This window comes from Limanda limanda, chromosome 21 (genome assembly GCF_963576545.1).
Source record: "Limanda limanda chromosome 21, fLimLim1.1, whole genome shotgun sequence".
Classification (NCBI taxonomy): Eukaryota; Metazoa; Chordata; class Actinopteri; order Pleuronectiformes; family Pleuronectidae; genus Limanda; species Limanda limanda.
In genome coordinates this window covers 12,239,019-12,256,721 of record NC_083656.1, presented here as the reverse complement: position 1 = coordinate 12,256,721, position 17,703 = coordinate 12,239,019, and the positions used below count along the sequence as shown (strand labels likewise).

The 17,703-nt window shown below is 45.0% G+C and overlaps 3 protein-coding genes across 5 annotated transcripts; 2 read left to right on the top strand and 1 right to left on the bottom strand.

The window, feature by feature from the left end:
• Positions 1-70: 70 nt before the first annotated feature.
• Positions 71-6,396, top strand: anks3 (ankyrin repeat and sterile alpha motif domain containing 3). 3 transcript variants are annotated; one of them, XM_061094690.1, is made up of 16 exons: positions 71-113; positions 503-707; positions 823-1,021; positions 1,593-1,714; positions 1,795-1,876; positions 1,986-2,103; positions 2,198-2,347; positions 2,464-2,589; positions 2,700-2,815; positions 2,911-3,075; positions 3,168-3,292; positions 3,380-3,521; positions 3,602-3,875; positions 4,386-4,457; positions 4,544-4,635; positions 4,723-6,396. In XM_061094690.1, the coding sequence occupies exons 2-15, from the start codon at positions 541-543 to the stop codon at positions 4,624-4,626; spliced, it is 1,941 nt and encodes a 646-aa protein (XP_060950673.1). In that variant the 5' UTR covers positions 71-113; positions 503-540; the 3' UTR covers positions 4,627-4,635; positions 4,723-6,396. The 3 variants fall into 3 exon arrangements, with proteins under 3 accessions (XP_060950673.1, XP_060950671.1, XP_060950672.1); XM_061094688.1 differs by having other exon boundaries at positions 4,383-4,457; XM_061094689.1 differs by having other exon boundaries at positions 96-158; positions 4,383-4,457.
• An 888-nt stretch (positions 6,397-7,284) lies between these two features.
• On the bottom strand, positions 7,285-14,480 carry wdr24 (WD repeat domain 24). Its single transcript, XM_061094687.1, has 11 exons — positions 14,425-14,480; positions 13,527-13,613; positions 12,761-13,245; positions 11,649-11,826; positions 10,885-11,557; positions 10,168-10,280; positions 9,941-10,068; positions 9,736-9,840; positions 9,272-9,609; positions 8,718-8,902; positions 7,285-8,289 (listed from the first exon to the last, which is right to left on the bottom strand). Exons 3-11 carry the CDS (start codon positions 13,230-13,232, stop codon positions 8,121-8,123), a joined length of 2,361 nt encoding a protein of 786 aa, XP_060950670.1. The 5' UTR covers positions 13,233-13,245; positions 13,527-13,613; positions 14,425-14,480; the 3' UTR covers positions 7,285-8,120.
• zgc:112496 (uncharacterized protein LOC541336 homolog) lies at positions 14,093-17,703 on the top strand. Its single transcript, XM_061094691.1, has 6 exons — positions 14,093-14,665; positions 14,749-14,903; positions 16,146-16,239; positions 16,389-16,548; positions 17,134-17,286; positions 17,437-17,703. The coding sequence occupies exons 2-6, from the start codon at positions 14,779-14,781 to the stop codon at positions 17,616-17,618; spliced, it is 714 nt and encodes a 237-aa protein (XP_060950674.1). The 5' UTR covers positions 14,093-14,665; positions 14,749-14,778; the 3' UTR covers positions 17,619-17,703.

Here is a 17,703-nt window from a genome sequence, read left to right as displayed (position 1 = left end):
ACCGGTGCCTTTTAAACAGGAAAAGGTGGGGCGTGGCTCAACACGGACACAGTTGAGTGTGACACCCAACACAAAAAAGTTAGATCCGCTGAGAAAACAAACTCCTGCTGCCTGTGAGTGTTGAACCCATTGTGTTTATATCCGCTGTTCTAATGCGAGTAAGTGTGTTGTTTGCTCGTTGTGTTTATTAAAACTGGGGTAAAGTCTAAACTGGGCTTGATGTGTTCTCGCTAAGCTAACGTGAAACGAGCTAAAAGAGCAAAGTTGGAGTTAGTTAGAGACGGATGAGACAGATTTTACACTTTAGCTTCGCTTAAAAGTAGCTTTAAAAGGAACCGCTAGTCTGAGGGAGGCTTTTATTTGTGTTTTTGTTACAAACTGAAGCTGCAACAGATGTGACTTCTGCTAACGGGGGCTCAGGAAACACACATTGAGAGCTTGAATCCAGGGGTTGTGAACATGTCATGGCTGCGCTGAGCCACAGGATCCCCTCTGTTCTCAGGTGTGAGGAGGCACAAGAGAAGAAGAGTTTGGGGAACCATGTCTGAGCTGAGCGATGAGGCCAGTGAGTCGGAGCAGCTGGGGGTCAGCCTCTCCCTGTGGCTGGGGGAGACCCTGGTGCGACCCGAGGAGCTGGACGTGCCCCTGGACCTCCACACCGCCTGCTCCATCGGCCAGTACGACGTGGTGGCAGAGGGCATCAAGAAGTGGGTCTCTCACTCTCCTCCACACACACACAGACACACACACTCTCCCATGGGATGTCCACCTTCCTTACATATACACATATGAATCAAAATGTGTGGTGGGGTTTGTTTGCAGACGTGAGGTGAATCTGGACGGCAAGAACATCGGAGGATGGACGCCGCTCATGTACGCAGCGTACATCGGACACGACAACATCGCGAATCTCCTGCTGGAGGCCGGAGTGAACATCAACGCCACCACGGCCAAAGGTCTAACACCACTGATGCTGGCAGCCAGCTGTGGCAATGAAAGCATCGCCTACTTCCTGCTTCAGGTACAACATGATCCCCGGATAGTAATCGGTTCATGCATACAGCAGGATGTGTGTCTTCTTCATGTAAGAAGTGGACACTGTACAGCAGCAGGCGTGGTCAGGGGACATCCAGGGGTACTTGAGGGGTTTTAGGGGGTCCCTGGCAAAAAGAGGAATCATTTATTTTCCCCATAAGTAACACAACTATCAGGATGTATGAAGATTTTGGTCCTGGTTTTCATTCACTTCCTGTATTGTGGTTAGGGTTAATGTCGGTGACTGTGTCCTTGGAGTTGAGCACTTTGAGGGCCACCGCTGCACGGGAGAAAATTAAATCGTTCACTGTGATTGGATCGTTTGTTTGTGAGAAGCGTTGCATCAGTTAATTGTAGTGACGCAGCACGAGACACAGAAGGAAAAAAATGTTAGGCTGAGGTCAAATTAACACAATAAAAACAGAATTTGTATCTGTCTCCAATCAGTTTCAAATCTGCAAGTTGTTTTTCACAGTATAAAATGAATGAAATACAAGTTCCGTTTATTTGATTTAATGCTTTAACACTTAGGCTTTTGGTTTTCTTACCTCAAACAGCATGGTGCGGAGTTGGAGCTGAAGGACTCTCTGGGCTGGACGGCTCTGTTACACTGCACGAGCACCGGCCACCAGCAGATGGTCAAGTTCCTACTGGACAACAAGGCCGACGCCAATGTCAAGTGAGCGTCCTCGTTCCTCCCAACACTCGATCCAGACAAAAACACACGTGATTTTTAATGTTGTTTTCTTTCAATAACAGGGAGCCAGGGTCTGGTTTCACTCCCCTGATGGAGGCTGCTGCTTCTGGACATGAAATCATACTTCAGTACCTGCTTGATCACGTGAGTGGGACTTGCCTGCTCGTTGAGAATGTGTGAAGACCTTATTGTCCTGCTGCTGATACAGAGGTAATGCCTTAAGATCCTGACATGTGGTTTAATTCATTTACAGAAAGTTAAAGTAGATGACCGCAATGCTAAGGGAGAGACTGCCCGTGCCCTAGCAATGATGTACGGCTACACCAAGATCGTCAGCCTCATTGACTCACGTTCACCAAGAAGCAAACCAGGTTCCTTTCTCCTCCGCCTAACATCTCACCGTTTATTTTTATTGAATGAGTTGTAATAATCTTTTCTCTGTCATTATCTGATCCAACCTGACAGGACGCTTTGAAGACCCGAGCTCCTCTGAAGACTCAGACAGTGCACCGCCGAGGATAAGGCCCAGTCGAAACCGAGCTAAAGGCATTAGCATCCACGATGGGCCCCAGGCCATTGCCAAGTTTCGAGTAGGAGGCCCCAGCAAACCATGTGGTAGCGTCACTTAATATTACCCAGTCTGCCAGCCGGTAGCCATGTTAAGAGTGTGGTGGTTCTGTGAATTACAGCGGTGGATTGACAGTTTGTTAATGGGCCTCTCCTCCTCACAGAGCCTCCTGCTGTGCCGCCAGGCTACGTGACCTTCCGTGATATTGGTGAACAGACTGAGGGCCTCTGCCACCGGGACGTGACGTCGCCTATCAATGAGCTGGACGGCCAGAGCAACAGCAGCAGAGGTTAGGAGCATAGCTACGAGGGTTTTGTGGCCTCTGAAAAACATCTGAAATAAGCCATTTTCAGACATGAACTCTGGAAATGTAAATAGTTTCCTCTATTGCCGTTGCAGATGATAGTCCATTCTTTGACAATGACATGCCCACCATGAGGAGCAGCAGTAGCAGCAGCGAAGGCCTGCCTCAGGTGATCGGCCTCAAGTGGGAAGGCTCTGTGGAAAGCAACGAGGTGAACACAGAAATCCCACTGTTATGGAGGCGAACACCAGATTTGTGTTTATGTATTAATGAGCTGTGACAGACAGATGTGCCTTTGTCCACCAGGACTCCGACCAGTGCAAAAAGAGCAGCTCCCGCCGGGTAAACAAGGGTTATCACTCAAAAGGCAAGAGTCGCCATGGAATCAGCGAGGCAGCTCAGTCCAGTGCTGCAGGGAACTGTGGGATCCGCCCGCATGTTGTTCCTCCACCTTCCTACTCCGGCCCAAAGGCAAGTGTGGGTTTGATTGATTCATAACGAGACCTAAATAGGTGATTCATGTCAAGTTTATTCAAGACTGTCTTCTTCTCTTGTTAATGCAGGATCTGTCTGATTTTTTGGAGCAAATCGGCTTCTCAAAGTATCTCCCGTTACTTGTGGAGCAAGACATTGATCTGCGGATATTTCTCACCCTGACTGAAAATGATCTCAAAGAAATAGGAATCACGTAAGAGACCTCAGGCTTTCATATATACTCCTGCATATGCAGTATCTGTATATATGGCAGGGAGTGACATCCATTCTTTTCGTCCAGATTGTTTGGACCCAAGCGTAAGATGACTTCGGGTATTGCAAGGTGGCACAGCAGCGCTCGACCCCCCAGTGATGCTCTGGAACAGGCTTATGCCGACCAACTTGAGGCTGAGATGCAGGAGATGGCCATTCAACTACACAAGGTAACTACAGAGTAGACAGTAAGTAACAGCCAGACAAACACTTTCATCCACATCTGACCGACTCACTCTCCCTGCTGTAGCACTGCGAGGAGGCGGAGAGCCTGCAGAGCCAGGTGTCTCAGGAGAAGGAACTGCGCACTGTGATGGAGGGATGCCTGATGGAGGACAAAATGGCCTGGAGGCGGGTCCATACTGAGCTGGTGGAGAACCACCGGCTGACTCAGGACATGAGCGCCACACTAGCGAAGGCTAGGACCTGCTGTGCTGAACTGCTCTCCTGCTTTACTACTGATGGTAATGGCAGCGCTTATACTGGTGTGGAAGATAAAGCAAAGGATGATGTCAGTGTTAAAGGTGAGTTATCCCCCCCCCCCCCCCCCCCCCCGAGAAAGTGAGGTTGAAGGGTTACGCAATAACTACTGAACAGATTACCATCAAACTTGGTGGAAGGTATGGCTCAGGAAAGAACCCACTCAATATTTGTGCAGATCCAGGAAGTTAGATTTACATTTTCCCAGAGAATTCATTCAATCTATGGTGGTAGCAGGGGCGGGTCACACAAAAGATTCTCATTGATAAGATGCTGTAAATAACCGTGCATACATCTGCACAATGCAACAGAGAAAAATCTTGCAGATCTTGTATGTTTTGAGAAGTATAAAAAAATGTTTTGGTTCATTATGAAAATTAAAATATGGCGAGCCGCCACAGGCCAGATAATTAATGGAAAATTCTTCTTTGGTGAGATAGGGCATTAGTCTTGGTGGAGGGATGCACTTTCAGAGCTCCCTTCTAGTTGTGTGCGAGTGACTGAATAACACATTTGACGCTCTCTGATTTGTGATTTCTTTTTTTTCCTAGTAGCCGCGGACAGCCTGAAATGCTCCAGTGTTGTCGAGCTAATCAAGAAGCTGGATTCCTATGAAGATCAGCTTGGTAAGATGGTGTAACGCTCAGTGATTTTAATGTGTTGCGTGTTATTGTGGCTGTTATTAATGCTGCTGCTTCCTTCATCATAACAGAAGGGACCCTGAAAACCGTGCAGCAGAGCCTGAGGCGACTGAGTGCCCCTGAAAAAGTGTCGGACAGCTGGGAACGGCCTTAACATGTCCAGGTGAGTCTGGACTGGATGCACACGATAATTGCGGGAAGAATTCAACAGCTGCTAAAAGACGACAAAATAACTCGCTCTTCTCTTCAGGGATTTCTGCCAATATTCGACAGAGGGTGATCTCACCTCCACCCTGTACAAGCGCACTGCAATGGGAGGCCAAAGATGAGGACAGCCCCCCCAACCCCCATGGGCTCGACGCAGCAGACCTGCCACCGTATTGGTAAGGGTGATAGACCCGAGCACCCTGGATGTGGACAAGGCCACGGTTAACGGCAGCTGCTGCAAGGAAATGACAAGCAGGCAGGAAGGGCACCTGACCCCCCCCCCCCCACACGCTTGTGCTGGTGATTGCTAGACTTTGCTAGTTGCGTTGTGAAAATGCACAGCGAGGAGGTGGAGCTGATCAAGGATCAGTGGCTGAAATACTGTGAAACATTTCTCTCTCCTGGATATAAAATGTGGTTTGAATATGCCACCAGGAGAAGAGGTAAATTTCTTAAAAGTAGAGAAGTCAGTTCAAGTAAGTTCTGCAGTGATACTTCGTGATTCAAATGAAATCTTCTCATTTGTATGCTGTTTGAATATAATGTCCTGCTGAATGCATTTCAAGGAGCTGAAGATAAAGACGTTAAAGTTACAGCAATTTACAATCCGTCTGTGATCTAGGGTTGGATATTGTTTTCAATTTTAATGATTCCAATTCCGGGTCTTAATGATTCTTGATTCCAATTCTTGGGGTCAAAACATTTTACGTGACGCTTTCACAAAAAACTGTTTTTACAAACTTTTACACAATTCACCTTCACAACTGACTTCAGTGCAGAGAACCTGGAAATGAATTTAAAACGGTTGCTGTTATTAGGGCTCCGAGCACTGACAGTGCGACGACCCTATTGTTTTTGCTTCGATTATTAAATGATATGATTCAATCTTTTTTTTTTTGCCCGTCAATGCAGTGTATCTAACATCGAAAACCTGAAGTGACAACACAGCAACAGTCGATTAATTTCCACCTTAGAAAGCTGCAGTGTGTGGGTGTTTATGAGAGAGAAGGAGGAACGTCTGTGTGTGGTGCTTGCAACTGATCCAAATAAGAATAAGACAAATGTTACTTAATTTTCATTTACCTGATTGCAACAAGGTCCTGGCTGTTGGCTGAGGAGGACGACTGGTGTGTAGTCATGTTAGTTTTCCATCCTCCCTTGCATGAAATAAGTGGCACCGGTGTTGCACTGTGCAGACCCGTCATCTTTTGAACACTTCCTGGCTCCATGATGACGCTCATGGGCGGCTCTTCCCAGACTTTTGTGCTCGCCCGTAAGTTCATCTTCAAATAGTTCTGCTTTGGGCAGAATGGTCCATTCCAGAGAGAGCACCAAGGCCAGTGTAGCTTGGGAGATGCTGTGATGCTTTTAGGAACCGACAAGCAGAATCAGAACTTACATTTCTTAATGAGTCCATTTGAATTGGAAATCTGGAAACGCTTTTCGGTGCCCACCCGACTGTGGACAGTTAGGAGTCAAATTAACCCAGAGCTGAGACTTTTATCTGTGCAAAATACAAGTTTTAATTCTTTTTCAAAGCACAAATAATTGAGCAGTTTCAGATTTCACTCAGTGATGCTGTCAAGTAGGTCATCTTGTGGATTCATTGTGTCTTCTATAGCAAGATCCTGTTTTACCATGAACTCCTTCAGTCTTTTCAAAGCTGGATATCCATGGATGTATAAACTCAAATAAAACCCAGTTTCCTTAAAGTAAAGATGGATTCTGTCATTTTTCGGGTTTGTTTTAAATTGACACATACATGTATACTGTATGTAAAAAATGAAACAAACAGACTCTCCAAGACCACTTTGGATTTACAGTGCTCACTGAGCTCTGGATTATACCGCAGCAGATTTGTGGAATATAAGAGACTGTGAATGTTTTAAATGTTTGCTTCTTCAACCACCACTGAACAGATCTTCATATCTTTGACTGAGCCTGGAGGTCAGGAATCCCCCTGCTGATGGTTGGGATGTCCTCTTAGGGAGTTCATCTGGAACTCAGCTACTGTGCCCAGGGCCTTGGCTGCAAATTGATGTGATGACAGTTTATGTTCAGTAACAACCTTGGCACGATGCGGCTGTTGGCTGCAGCAGCTGATCCAGACACAACAGCCTCCAGCTCGCGGGTTTTTAAATCAGCACAAACTCCAACCAGCGCAGACATCGTAATAGACAGAACATCCTTTTACTTAAAGTGAAATATTGATTTATGACAATAATAATTACCAAGAAATATGGATTACTGCTCTGATGTTATGTTAAGCTGCCATAGGGGTGAGAAGTGATGTTCACTAACTACACTTACTCCGTAGCTCTAAAATGACCCATGTGTCCCTACTCTCACTCTAGTAGTTATGTTCTCCTGCCTGATAGCAAACAGGAGGGAGAGACCGGCACTTGTGAAGCTGAGCAGCATCTGTTGAGACTGAACTGATAAAATATTCGACATCTTTCCGCGATGATTTACTCATCTCCTGAAAGTCTGCCAGTGAAACTGACAACTAGGCTGGAAAATCCTCCAACCAGTCACCATCAGGCCGTGCAGATCCTGATGGGACAAGAGTCTCAATCATTTCACCCAAGCCGAAGCTGTTGTTTTGAGGTTTATGTGAACAGAAGTCGTCTCTGTTGGATTCTACGTTGTTCTGTTGTGTTTCTCACAAGCAGTGAGACATAAAAACCGTCACAAGCCAATGAAGGTTACTCTGACCAGCAAACATTGTGTATGGCTGGTGGATTAGAGGCTGCCAGTTTGGATTTCTGGGCCCGTGAGCTTAAAGTGTAGTGGAGGAAAACCGCCATTCTAACCACCATACATGTGAATGTAGTGAAGGGTTTCTTTGGCAAATGCAGTGGACAAAACAGGCGTTACATCCACGACAACTGAACAGGTCTAGTCTGTGGTTATTGCTTTAATGCACTTCTTGAATAAAGAGCAATCTTTCATAAATTAATTTCTACAGTTTTTTAAAAATAGGTTTTAGACATTATGTACAAACATTGACAATCCACTTAGGATGAGACAAACAATTCTCACTGTACAGCCTTCAATGTTTTACTGAGAGGTTTAAATGTATGTAAAATGCAGCAAATGTGAATTCAAAAAATATGTTGCTGAATTCTTTGTATATACATATAAATATATTGTATATGTATCGTAACATCTGTTCATGAACAAAACAAAAAAATAAAGGTTCAAAAATTCGATTCAAGTGTAAAAGTGAATCCATTCATGATTGTGTTTCTTGTGAGTAGCTGTCCGGAAGAGAACATGGAACATACACAGAACGAGTCCTCCTTCAGACTCCACAGCCTGAGGAGTCTGATCCTCACAGAGGGATGAAGAGGTGAGTTGATGATGATGCTACAGGTCTGTGTGTGGACAGATTCCCACTCCCACAGAGAAGTACCTGCATGAGCAGCAGTGGTGATGGGCTCAGGTGTACTCACACAGGTGACCGCAGCCGGCCGGGCAGTGAGTGCTACTTTTCAGCCAGTTCATGATGTGCTCCAGATGTCCGCCGTGGCTGCAGCCCTGACACCACACAAACAGTCCCTTTACCACGTGGTGGCACACTGCACACACACTGGCACACTGGTGGCACCTAGAGGAGATACACAGGGCGCTTGTCAGAGTTTGTTTTCATGTCAGAGTTAAAGAAGCATTCAGTGCATTTAATAAAACATGAGAAGCATGAGACACAGGAAGAACACACAACTAGAATTTCTCCTTTGCAATTGTATGGCTCCGCCAACCAATAAAATAACAGTTTACATCCATGTCTTTCCAACGGTTTGTGCGATTGATTGTTGTCGAGGTAAAACACACGAGATACATGTAAATGATTAACTTTAAAAGGTGGTGTTATGGATTTTTTTTGAGGTTATTTTACCATTCCTTATGTTAACAGGGTAATTTAACATGAAAGAGGCCGAGCACCTTATGCTATTACCCAAAGGTATCACACTGAACTGGCCAGTGACACACACAAACGTTACTCTCCAATATGAAGTGGTGTTGAAGTGTTCATACCTGTCACAGATCCACCCCTTGTTGCTCATTGGCCGCTTGCAGTTGCTGCAGTTGATGTGTAGTGTTGTAGACGCCTGGTTCAGGCAGGTGATGGCGCTGCACGTGCTCAGCTTGATGACCTCATTGGAGACGTTCCACAACTCAAATCTCTGCAGCAGGTCTATGTAGGACATGTACCAGTGCTCCTGAAACGGAAACACATCTCGGTCAGTGTTTCCTATTGTATCTGCTTATTTCGTCAAAGTGTTATGCCAGAATAACATTTTCGTAATTCAAATGTTGTGGATATAGACAAAATATTTCATACGTATAGTCACTGTTAGGTATCTCAGAAGTTTGGTTGTTTTTAATTTATCAACATGAATGATACCCCATAAATCAAGAGTAAATAAGACCTTACATAGTTGATATCTGTTCAGAAAACAATTATAACATTTTTCAAAAATATAATATCACCCAAGTCGACCAGTAAGTCGTTCTTTACCACAGCCCGAGACACATTGAAACGCCACATTTTACAAAACTGAGGAAGACACCATTTTTCCCTTACTGACCTGGGTTAGGTCATCAATCTCTTTACGTATCCGGTCTCCCATGACGATGAGCACGGACACGGCCATCTGCACGTCGCCCTGCTCAGCGTAGTAGCTCAGCATCTCCCGCACAATGGGGCAGAAGAAGCTGGCAGGTAGACTCGGGTTGAACAGGGGCTGGGAGATGGAGATGAGGGAGAAGGACTCGATGGGCGTCAGGCAGGTGACCTCTGCCTCGTTGCCACTGACGTGCGGCGAGTCCGACTTGTCCTGTTGAAGGTGCTCAGGAGCGGCGGGGTTATCCATGATCTCGTGGCGCAGCGGGAAGGCCTCCTGGGGCAGCGTGTACTCGGTCTCTTCTGTTGTTAAAAAGGGAGCAGAGTTTGTTAGACAAAAGAGAGCTGAGCGCGGAGACACTTAGAAATAGCAGGTTCTTATATGGGCAAGTGTTTAGCTTCCTCTGGGATGAGTGACTTGTGACTGACCTGTTGGGTTGTCATGTTCCATAGAATAGAGGTCGTCATCATCTAACTCAGCATCACCGAACATGTACTCAGCCTGACCCTCACTGCCCTCCGTCTCCTCATTATCTGAAATTGCAATTTAAGCGATGAATATTGTAGAAACACAAGGACCAAGATCTTGTCAATGTTTCATTTGGCTTCTAAGACGTTTAATAACCACTCTTACCTTCATTATTATTGCTGATGTGCAGGTTTCCAGGCTCCAGGTGGATGTTGTCCTGCCTGCTCTCACCTTTGCTGCGCTCTAGTCTGCTCTCTGGGCCCATCCCGGCACCAATCTCCTTCAAATTGAAACTAAAAACATAATGTTGACCAAAATTAGGCTGTAAATGAGTTGCATTACTTAGTTGTTATTCATATTTTGTAATGATGCACAATAAAAACTTAATTTACCTGTTCATTAAAGGCAAGGTGCCGAGTTTACTCAGGTTGAGGTTTGGACCGGACGCTGTGAGGTTTGCAGGGTCAGAGAACATGATTCTCAGCATGGTCCAAGTCGTGGAAACCTGTGAGTTATGAAAAAATATAATAAATAAAATATGGCTGCAGGAACCTTCCAGTATCGCAATACAGTTACAGATCAATGGATTGTGACCTTTTTAGTTATTAACAAATAAACAATACTTTTCTTGTGTCTTGCATTTAAACGATGTAGAAAAAAATAAAGATTATGTGAAATGTTTATAAAACAGGATTGAGAAAATTGGATTAAAAGACTCCAGGCACTCTGTTTACTGTCAAACCTTAAAAGGAAGTGTTTCCTGTATTATTGCTGAATTGTGGGTAGGATTCAGTCGATACGTTTATTGAATCATCTCATGTAAGAAACCCCAACAATGATTCACTGCTTCTCAAATGTAAATGTATTCTGACAGTAGTTTCCTATGATTGTTACTGAATAGCTTTGTATCTTTTGGTTTTGGGCTGTTGGTCTTCCACCTTGAGCTACAGCATAGACCAATCAATTGATGAATACATTATAGAGAATCATAATTGTCGGTTGCAGCCTTAGTGCAGATTAGTACTTCAAGAATTTATCGTAATGTATTGCAGTCACAGGTCATAATCTGCGAATTGACAATTTGTTCCCACATCACACTGAGGTCTCACCTGAGGTCTCTTGAGCTCCTGGGCCACCTTGGCATTGTGATCGCACAGCTCAGCGAATGGCTTCCCACAGAGGAGGTAGAGTTGTGCGGTCTTGACAAACCAGTCCATGCGGTTACTGGCCAAGTCTGTCTCGAAGACGCTAAGGGCACTGGACACGTGGGCAAACTGTTCCGTCGGGTCGGGCTTCTTGAAGAAGAAGATGGGGTAGCGGCGGTCTCCTCCGGGGTAAGGCTTCCTGCTGGGGTCACTGCTGATCAGACTCTCCTTGGCTGCGAAAGCCAAGTCACCCAACAGTCCAAAGCACAGACCCTCGGGGTTGGCCTTGTCCACTGGACGAGTGGCGTCCTTAAACATGTGCTGGTAGAGCGTGCTGTCCTTTGAGCCAGAGAGCAGAAAATGAGGATCGTGCTGGTGGCGCCACACGATCCCTGTGGTCACGTCTTTGTGTTCCTCGAAGGTGGCAAAGGGAATGTAAGGTCTGCGAATGTCCCACACGTAGATGTTGTGGTCCACCATCATGGAACAGGTGGCCAGGTGGTACTTCCTCTCAGGCCGCCATTTGACTCGTGCGACGGAGGCGATGGTCTGGACGCAGTAGATCTCCTTGGCCCTGTTAGTCGTCATGTCCCAAACCTTCACCATCTTGTCTCTGCCTCCTGTGGCCAGCCATCCCCTGAAATAGAAATCATGCTTGAATAAAACTCCTCACACACCAAAACAGCGCATCAAGCACAGGTCTCATTTATCATGGTCATCCGTCTGACCTGTCGTCAGGGTGCCAGTCGCAGCAGAACACAGGGCCAGTGTGGGCAGTGAACATCCGCTCGTAGCGGTCAGGTCGTCTGATGTCCCACAGCTGGACGTTGCCGTTTTCGAAGGATGCAGCAAAGGTGAAATAATCCTTCATGCTGAACTGCACGTCCCTTACACTTTCTGACTGACCTGGAGGAGAGCGTATAAAAAGGGTTATAAAAAAATCAACAGGGGATATAAGAGGATGATTAAGTGTTATTACTGATTCGGAGAACTACACATTTAATGAGTCGGAGTGTAGCGAGAGGACATTAATGGATCAGTAAGAATTTACCTCATAAATTCGGTGTCATTAGTTTAAATCTCAAAGTACATATATTTTCACTTATATTAATTAAGTCGCTCTTTTCTTGGAAGAGAATCACACAGTTCATATGTTGCACCTCTTCGAGGAGAGAAATGTGACTCTTTGTATAAAATAAGCAGCAGTGCTATGACACCCTTGGAAATTAACATTAACATTCCACTAAACCAGAGATATGCAAGGATGGGATTTATGGATGTATGGGGCGGCAGTGGCTGAAGGGTAGAGCGGTCGTCCTCCAACCAGAAGGTCGCTAGTTCGATCCCCTTGGGTAAGGTCCTGAACCCTGAATGACCTCTCATAGAAAAAAAGTACTGCTAATAGATGCATGGTATGAATGGGTGAATGGCAAACTGTGCTGTAAAGCGCTTTGAGTGGTCATCAAGAATAGAAAAGCACTATATAAATACAAACTTTTTACGATATATATATATATATATATAGAAAATGTATTCTTCATGACTAACACTGGAAATTTCTGAAATATTTAATTAAACTTAACCAAGTTCAATAGAATCACACACTGAACAGACAATAATATGAATTTATTTATATCACTATCTGCCTCAGTTACTTGTATCTCTTATACTTAAAATACTTGTATTGTCAATATCTCCATTAGCACAAATTAAATTAAATTCAAGATCACTCAAGCCTCACCAAACTTCACACACTCTTAGATATCACTACATTACAATCCAATGCTGCATTAGATTAGATTATTAGCATTAGATTCCTTGACCGGCTTCACGTCATTACCTGAGAACGTGCTGACGGATTCCTTCTTACGCAGGTCAAAGCACTTCATGAAGCCGTCCTGCGAGCCGCTCAGCAGCATGTACACCTCTGAGGGGTGGAAGCACACCTTGTTGACGGTGCGTTTGTGCTCGGTGAACAGCTGGTCCTGCTTGTTACGGGACGGTTTCCCCAGGTTCCAGGTGACCACCGCCCCGTTGGTGGCGGCTGTGGCCAGCAGGTTCTCCTCCATCTGGTGCCACATCACATCGGCGCAGCTGAAGTTGAGCGAGGGCTTTCGACCGACACGGAGATTCAGCTTCTCCACAAACTGCTCCTCCTCAAGCGCGTAGATCTTGAAGATGTTGCGACCGGCCACCACCACCTGCGACGCGTCGCGGCACACGCTGATGGCGTTGGCCGACGCGTCCAAGTGGCAGAACATTGTTTTGCCAGTGATGGCATTGCTGCTGAGGGCTGTGGTAACACGTGACATCTTCTCCACGTTCCTGGTGTAGACAGAATAAAAATAAAATTGAGTGCCAGAACCATCAGGACAACAACACCTTCACATGTTACTTTCTGTGGTTATGTCTGCACTAGTGCCAGCTGTAACAGACATGTGAAACTCCTGATATCCACCAGAAGGTGGCACTATAGCAAAACATAAAACTGTAACTTCATACAGTCCTTACAGATGCAGGAGGGATGGCACTGTATCAAACAGAGTTAATGAACAGTATCATGCCAACTTAAACATTTCAGACGATGAAGGATCTACAGAACTTACTTGATGGAGAACCAGCGGCCTCTTCAGTATCTGCAGCAGCACAGAGTCTTCCTCATGTGCTCCCATGAGAGACAACTTGCTTGTGAGCTGGAGAGAGACAAATGTAATGGACAAAGTGAAACTATCTGCATTTATTGTTAGGGCAAATATTTCATATATGACGAATACATCTATCAAATGTTCACTGTTGAATTGCACAGAAATAAATATGTATAAACTATTATTAAACAGGGAATAATATGAGGTTATGCTTCAACTTTCACAGATTTAAATATTAGAAATCCGCATTTGATTTTCTTTTTAAAAATAAACCTTCATCATAATATACATCAAACTACAACGATTGCAAACTTGCTGGTGGCATGTTATTAAACAGATTGTCTCATGTATCAAACTCTCCCTTCTCTCTCCAGCATTGAGAAGCTGCTTAAGAGGGGGTCGGTTTGATTCGTTCACCTCCGCGAGCTGGCGATTGACTTATCCCTGCCTAATATTCACGTGAGTAAACAATGACAGTTGAGAGGAAAACAAGCTAACCCATGTGACTTCACACAGAGGTGGGACATTCAACCCTACCACCAACTGCACCACTGCTTCGATGGCGTTTCATTAAAGTCAAATCTACGGTTAAACTCCACCAGCTGAACGTCAGTCAGCGGTGTTCACCTGCTACACACACACACACTTTACTGGAGCTGCACCATAAACATCCCTGGAATGTGATGCTAATGCTAACTAGCATAGCTTCCCGAGCACCCTTCCTCCCACAGGCGAAACGAGCATGACGCTGCAGTTTCCACGCGTGTCAGAATATCCGCGACCTGTCGTGAATGTGGTGTTTTGAAAGGAAAACGCTTCCAGGTGAAGAAGAACCACAAAGTGTGTCCAGGGGACGAACCTTGAGAAACTGTTGCTCGCAGCCCGAGGTACCGGAAGTAGTAGTTTTGCAGCGTGGTATCGCGGGATTTCAGAAACCTCGTGGCTCCGGGACCGTGATGCTCTGGGTGGAAACAGGAAGCATCAAGACACTACAGTTCATTCATGATTCTGCTCACTCACATGTGTTGTGTTATAGTGTGTGTCCTTCACACGTGGCTGAGCTGGATTTAAAGGATTAAACCACACAGATGCAGTTTAAGGTGTTAAATGTTGGAATCCATTCATTTAAATCAGCTTTTCCTAAGTGGCAGGTCTCTTACACACTGTTTTCATGTGTTCACAGGTTGATGGTGTGTGATCTCTCTCCTCCACTATGACTGATCTGTTTGCCTGTGAGGAGCCAGCTGCATGGAGGAGTGTGCACGACCAGTACTGGGATGTAGTGGAGGCCAAGGCCAAGAGCAAGAAACCTGGAAAACTGCTGATCCTGGATAAATGGTGATCCTCCCCTCCCTGTCCTCATCCATCATAGGGTTACAGTAACAACACCACACTTAGTGATCAACTTGATTTATACAGCACTTTTCTCAACAAGGTTACAAAGTGCTTAATAGAAAAATGGAGATTAAAACTTTATATTGCCTTAGTTATTTATCTTTAAATTTGTATTTATATTTGGCTTCAATACCTCGGTTAATTGTGTCTTTCAATCACCTTATACTTAAAATATTTGTATTGTCAATATCTCCATTAGGACAAACTTCTTTACAGGGACAGATTCGTAGTAGTTCTGGTGGCTGGACTTTCATCTCACTGCAGTGAACTTATCCTTGCCTCATTTTGAGCTTTTATTATTCTCATGCTTGTGTGTTGTTTTGTGTCATACTGGATGCCTAGATTTCCCTTGGAATCAATATCCATCTTTTTATTAATCTATCTACAAATCTGTTTATCTATATACAAATCCAAATGTATATTTATCCATCTAAAAAGCTATCAAAAACAAAAAAAAACAGTCAAGATAACCCCTTTTTAAAACACTTGGGAACTAGAATTGCGCACACCTCCTACAAGCCCCAAGAGTCCCCCTAAATTCAAGATCAATCAAGCCTCACCAGACTTCAAACACTCTTAGATATCAGTTCCCTTAATGTGCCTGATATTTTGATCAGGATAAATGGATTATTCCCCAGAAAAAATAAAATAACCCGACTGGCAGTGAAAAAAAAGTCAAAAAGATGCCGGATCCACCCCCCTGATCCGGACCTGAACCAAGTATTTCCTTGAATATTTTATATATTGACTTCATACTAAGTGCTGTATTCACAAGAAATTATCCATTTAAAATATTTAATTGAAACCACCCTTTGCCCTTAAACGGCACCAGTCCTCCTCGGTGCACCTGTGCAGGTTGTCAGTGTACCTGGCAGATGGGTCGTCATAAGCACCGTGCAGAACATGCCACAGTATGTCTGTAGATTTATGCTGCTTCAGTGTCTCCACGTGATCCCAGAAGGACTCCATGATGTTGAGTTCAGCGATATACTGTCAGATGCGGAACTGTCTGTTCTTCTTATCTACCTGTATGATTGCACTCACTGTTTCAGGAGGCAGAATTAATTCAGGACTGTTTTAGACCCTTCCCTCATGTACAAGGATCTAATAATCAAGTTCATACATCATGGAATATCTGATGTTTAACCGATTCTAACTGATTCTAACCTGTGTGTCCCTGGTAAGGTACCAAGAGGAGCTGCCCATGCTCATTTCAGGTCGATCTGACAAACATGTCACTCTGTCAGAGCTGGTGAAGCTGATGGAGTGGAAGCTCACAGTAAGTCGAGTCTAGACACTAAATCATAACATTCCCAAGAAACAGAAAATACGCCCACACGAGAGATTTTCTCTTTTGTGTGGGTGTGCACCGATTGTCTTAACAGCACTCAGCCGTGTCCTTGAGTGGCTCCGTGTTCTCTTCTGCAGAGAGGGAAGTTCAGGCCGAGGCTGCAGCAGCTGGTGGCGTCCAACGGTGAGGAGACCGTGGAGAAATGTTCCAGAAAGGCCTTCAGCCTCCTGCCTGATGTGCAGGCGGCGATCGCAGAGCTCAGCTCCCTCAAAGGAGTCGGGCCAGCCACTGCTTCAGGTCAGCACAGCGCCTATTTTCTGTCTCTGATTGTCTCACTGTGCAAAACCTGCATCCAGCAAATTGAACCAAGTCTAAGAATTCACTCTAACAACAGAGGTTCTGTGATCAATAAAGACATTTTCAGACATGAAGTCGAGAAAATGTCTGAAAAAGTTAGGTCTAGGTAGAGCATGTAAGAGGAAGGACAATGGTGTCAGCCTTTATCCCCAAAAGTTCTTAAATCTCACTGTCTTTCCAATTGACCCAATTCATTATCTGCATCTTATATGGCTCCTCTTCTTCCTCCAGACATATTTGCCTTCTTTTTGTCTTTTCTTTTAACACGCCCACTCTCATGCTGTGAATTCTCCCGACATTTTCCTGCTTTATTCTCACATAGGCTCACTCGTACATTTTATGGATTTTACCAGGGGACTGGCAGGAACATTGAAGGAAAATGTCCAGTGCACTTTTGAAAGCAGCTGGAGTTTATGAGTGTTAATACTGGTGGCCCTAGTAACTAGGACTCACTGTTTGGACAAGCAAAGCCAAGTTCAGCTTCATTCAGCGTAGCTTGTTGCTGACCTGTGAATTTTGTTCCAGCTGTGTTGGCGGCAGGAGCTCCAGAACAGACTGCATTCATGTCTGATGAAGCCATGGAGAGTGTGCCGGGACTGAAGCCCATCCAGTACACAGCCAAGCATTACGCGCTGTACCTGGGCAAGATGGTCGAGAGAACAAAAAAACTAAACAAAGGTGAGGTCACGACAGGAAAGCGTTTTCTGTTGATTTAATACACAAATCAAGACACTCCTACTACTGGTCACCTTTCACCGCCAGGTTGTGTATAAATAAACCTGCCTTGATATTCTGCACTGACACCATCTGCCCTCCTCTTGTCCTCAGTCGATCCCCAGCGGGACTGGACGCCCCACAGGCTGGAGCTGTGTTTGTGGGCGATGCGCGTAGCCACTCAGCTGCAGCTCCCGCTAGTCGAGGATGTGGATGTGAAGGAAGGTGGCGCGGCGGCAAAGCGCTCAGACTCCGACACTGACCACAGGCCAAAGAAGAGGCTCAAAACAAAATGAGACTCCCAAATGTTAAGATTTTAGTAATAAACTTAGATGTTTGTCAGTTTTTGTATTTTTCCAATGTAATAAAGACTTAAATTTA

Excerpts from the sequence above, each read along its gene's own strand:
- anks3 (XM_061094688.1), top strand. The coding sequence starts at position 541 with ATGTCTGAGCTGAGCGATGAGGCCAGTGAGTCGGAGCAGCTGGGGGTC. Across the intron at positions 1,022-1,592 it reads TCGCCTACTTCCTGCTTCAG|CATGGTGCGGAGTTGGAGCT; the intron begins GTACAACATGAT and ends TACCTCAAACAG. Across the intron at positions 2,816-2,910 it reads GCTCTGTGGAAAGCAACGAG|GACTCCGACCAGTGCAAAAA; the intron begins GTGAACACAGAA and ends TTTGTCCACCAG.
- wdr24 (XM_061094687.1), bottom strand. The coding sequence starts at position 13,232 with ATGTCACGTGTTACCACAGCCCTCAGCAGCAATGCCATCACTGGCAAA. Across the intron at positions 9,610-9,735 it reads GGAACATGACAACCCAACAG|AAGAGACCGAGTACACGCTG; the intron begins GTCAGTCACAAG and ends TTTTAACAACAG. Across the intron at positions 8,290-8,717 it reads AAGGGGTGGATCTGTGACAG|GTGCCACCAGTGTGCCAGTG; the intron begins GTATGAACACTT and ends TATCTCCTCTAG.
- zgc:112496 (XM_061094691.1), top strand. The coding sequence starts at position 14,779 with ATGACTGATCTGTTTGCCTGTGAGGAGCCAGCTGCATGGAGGAGTGTG. Across the intron at positions 16,240-16,388 it reads TGATGGAGTGGAAGCTCACA|AGAGGGAAGTTCAGGCCGAG; the intron begins GTAAGTCGAGTC and ends TCTCTTCTGCAG. Across the intron at positions 17,287-17,436 it reads AACAAAAAAACTAAACAAAG|TCGATCCCCAGCGGGACTGG; the intron begins GTGAGGTCACGA and ends TCTTGTCCTCAG.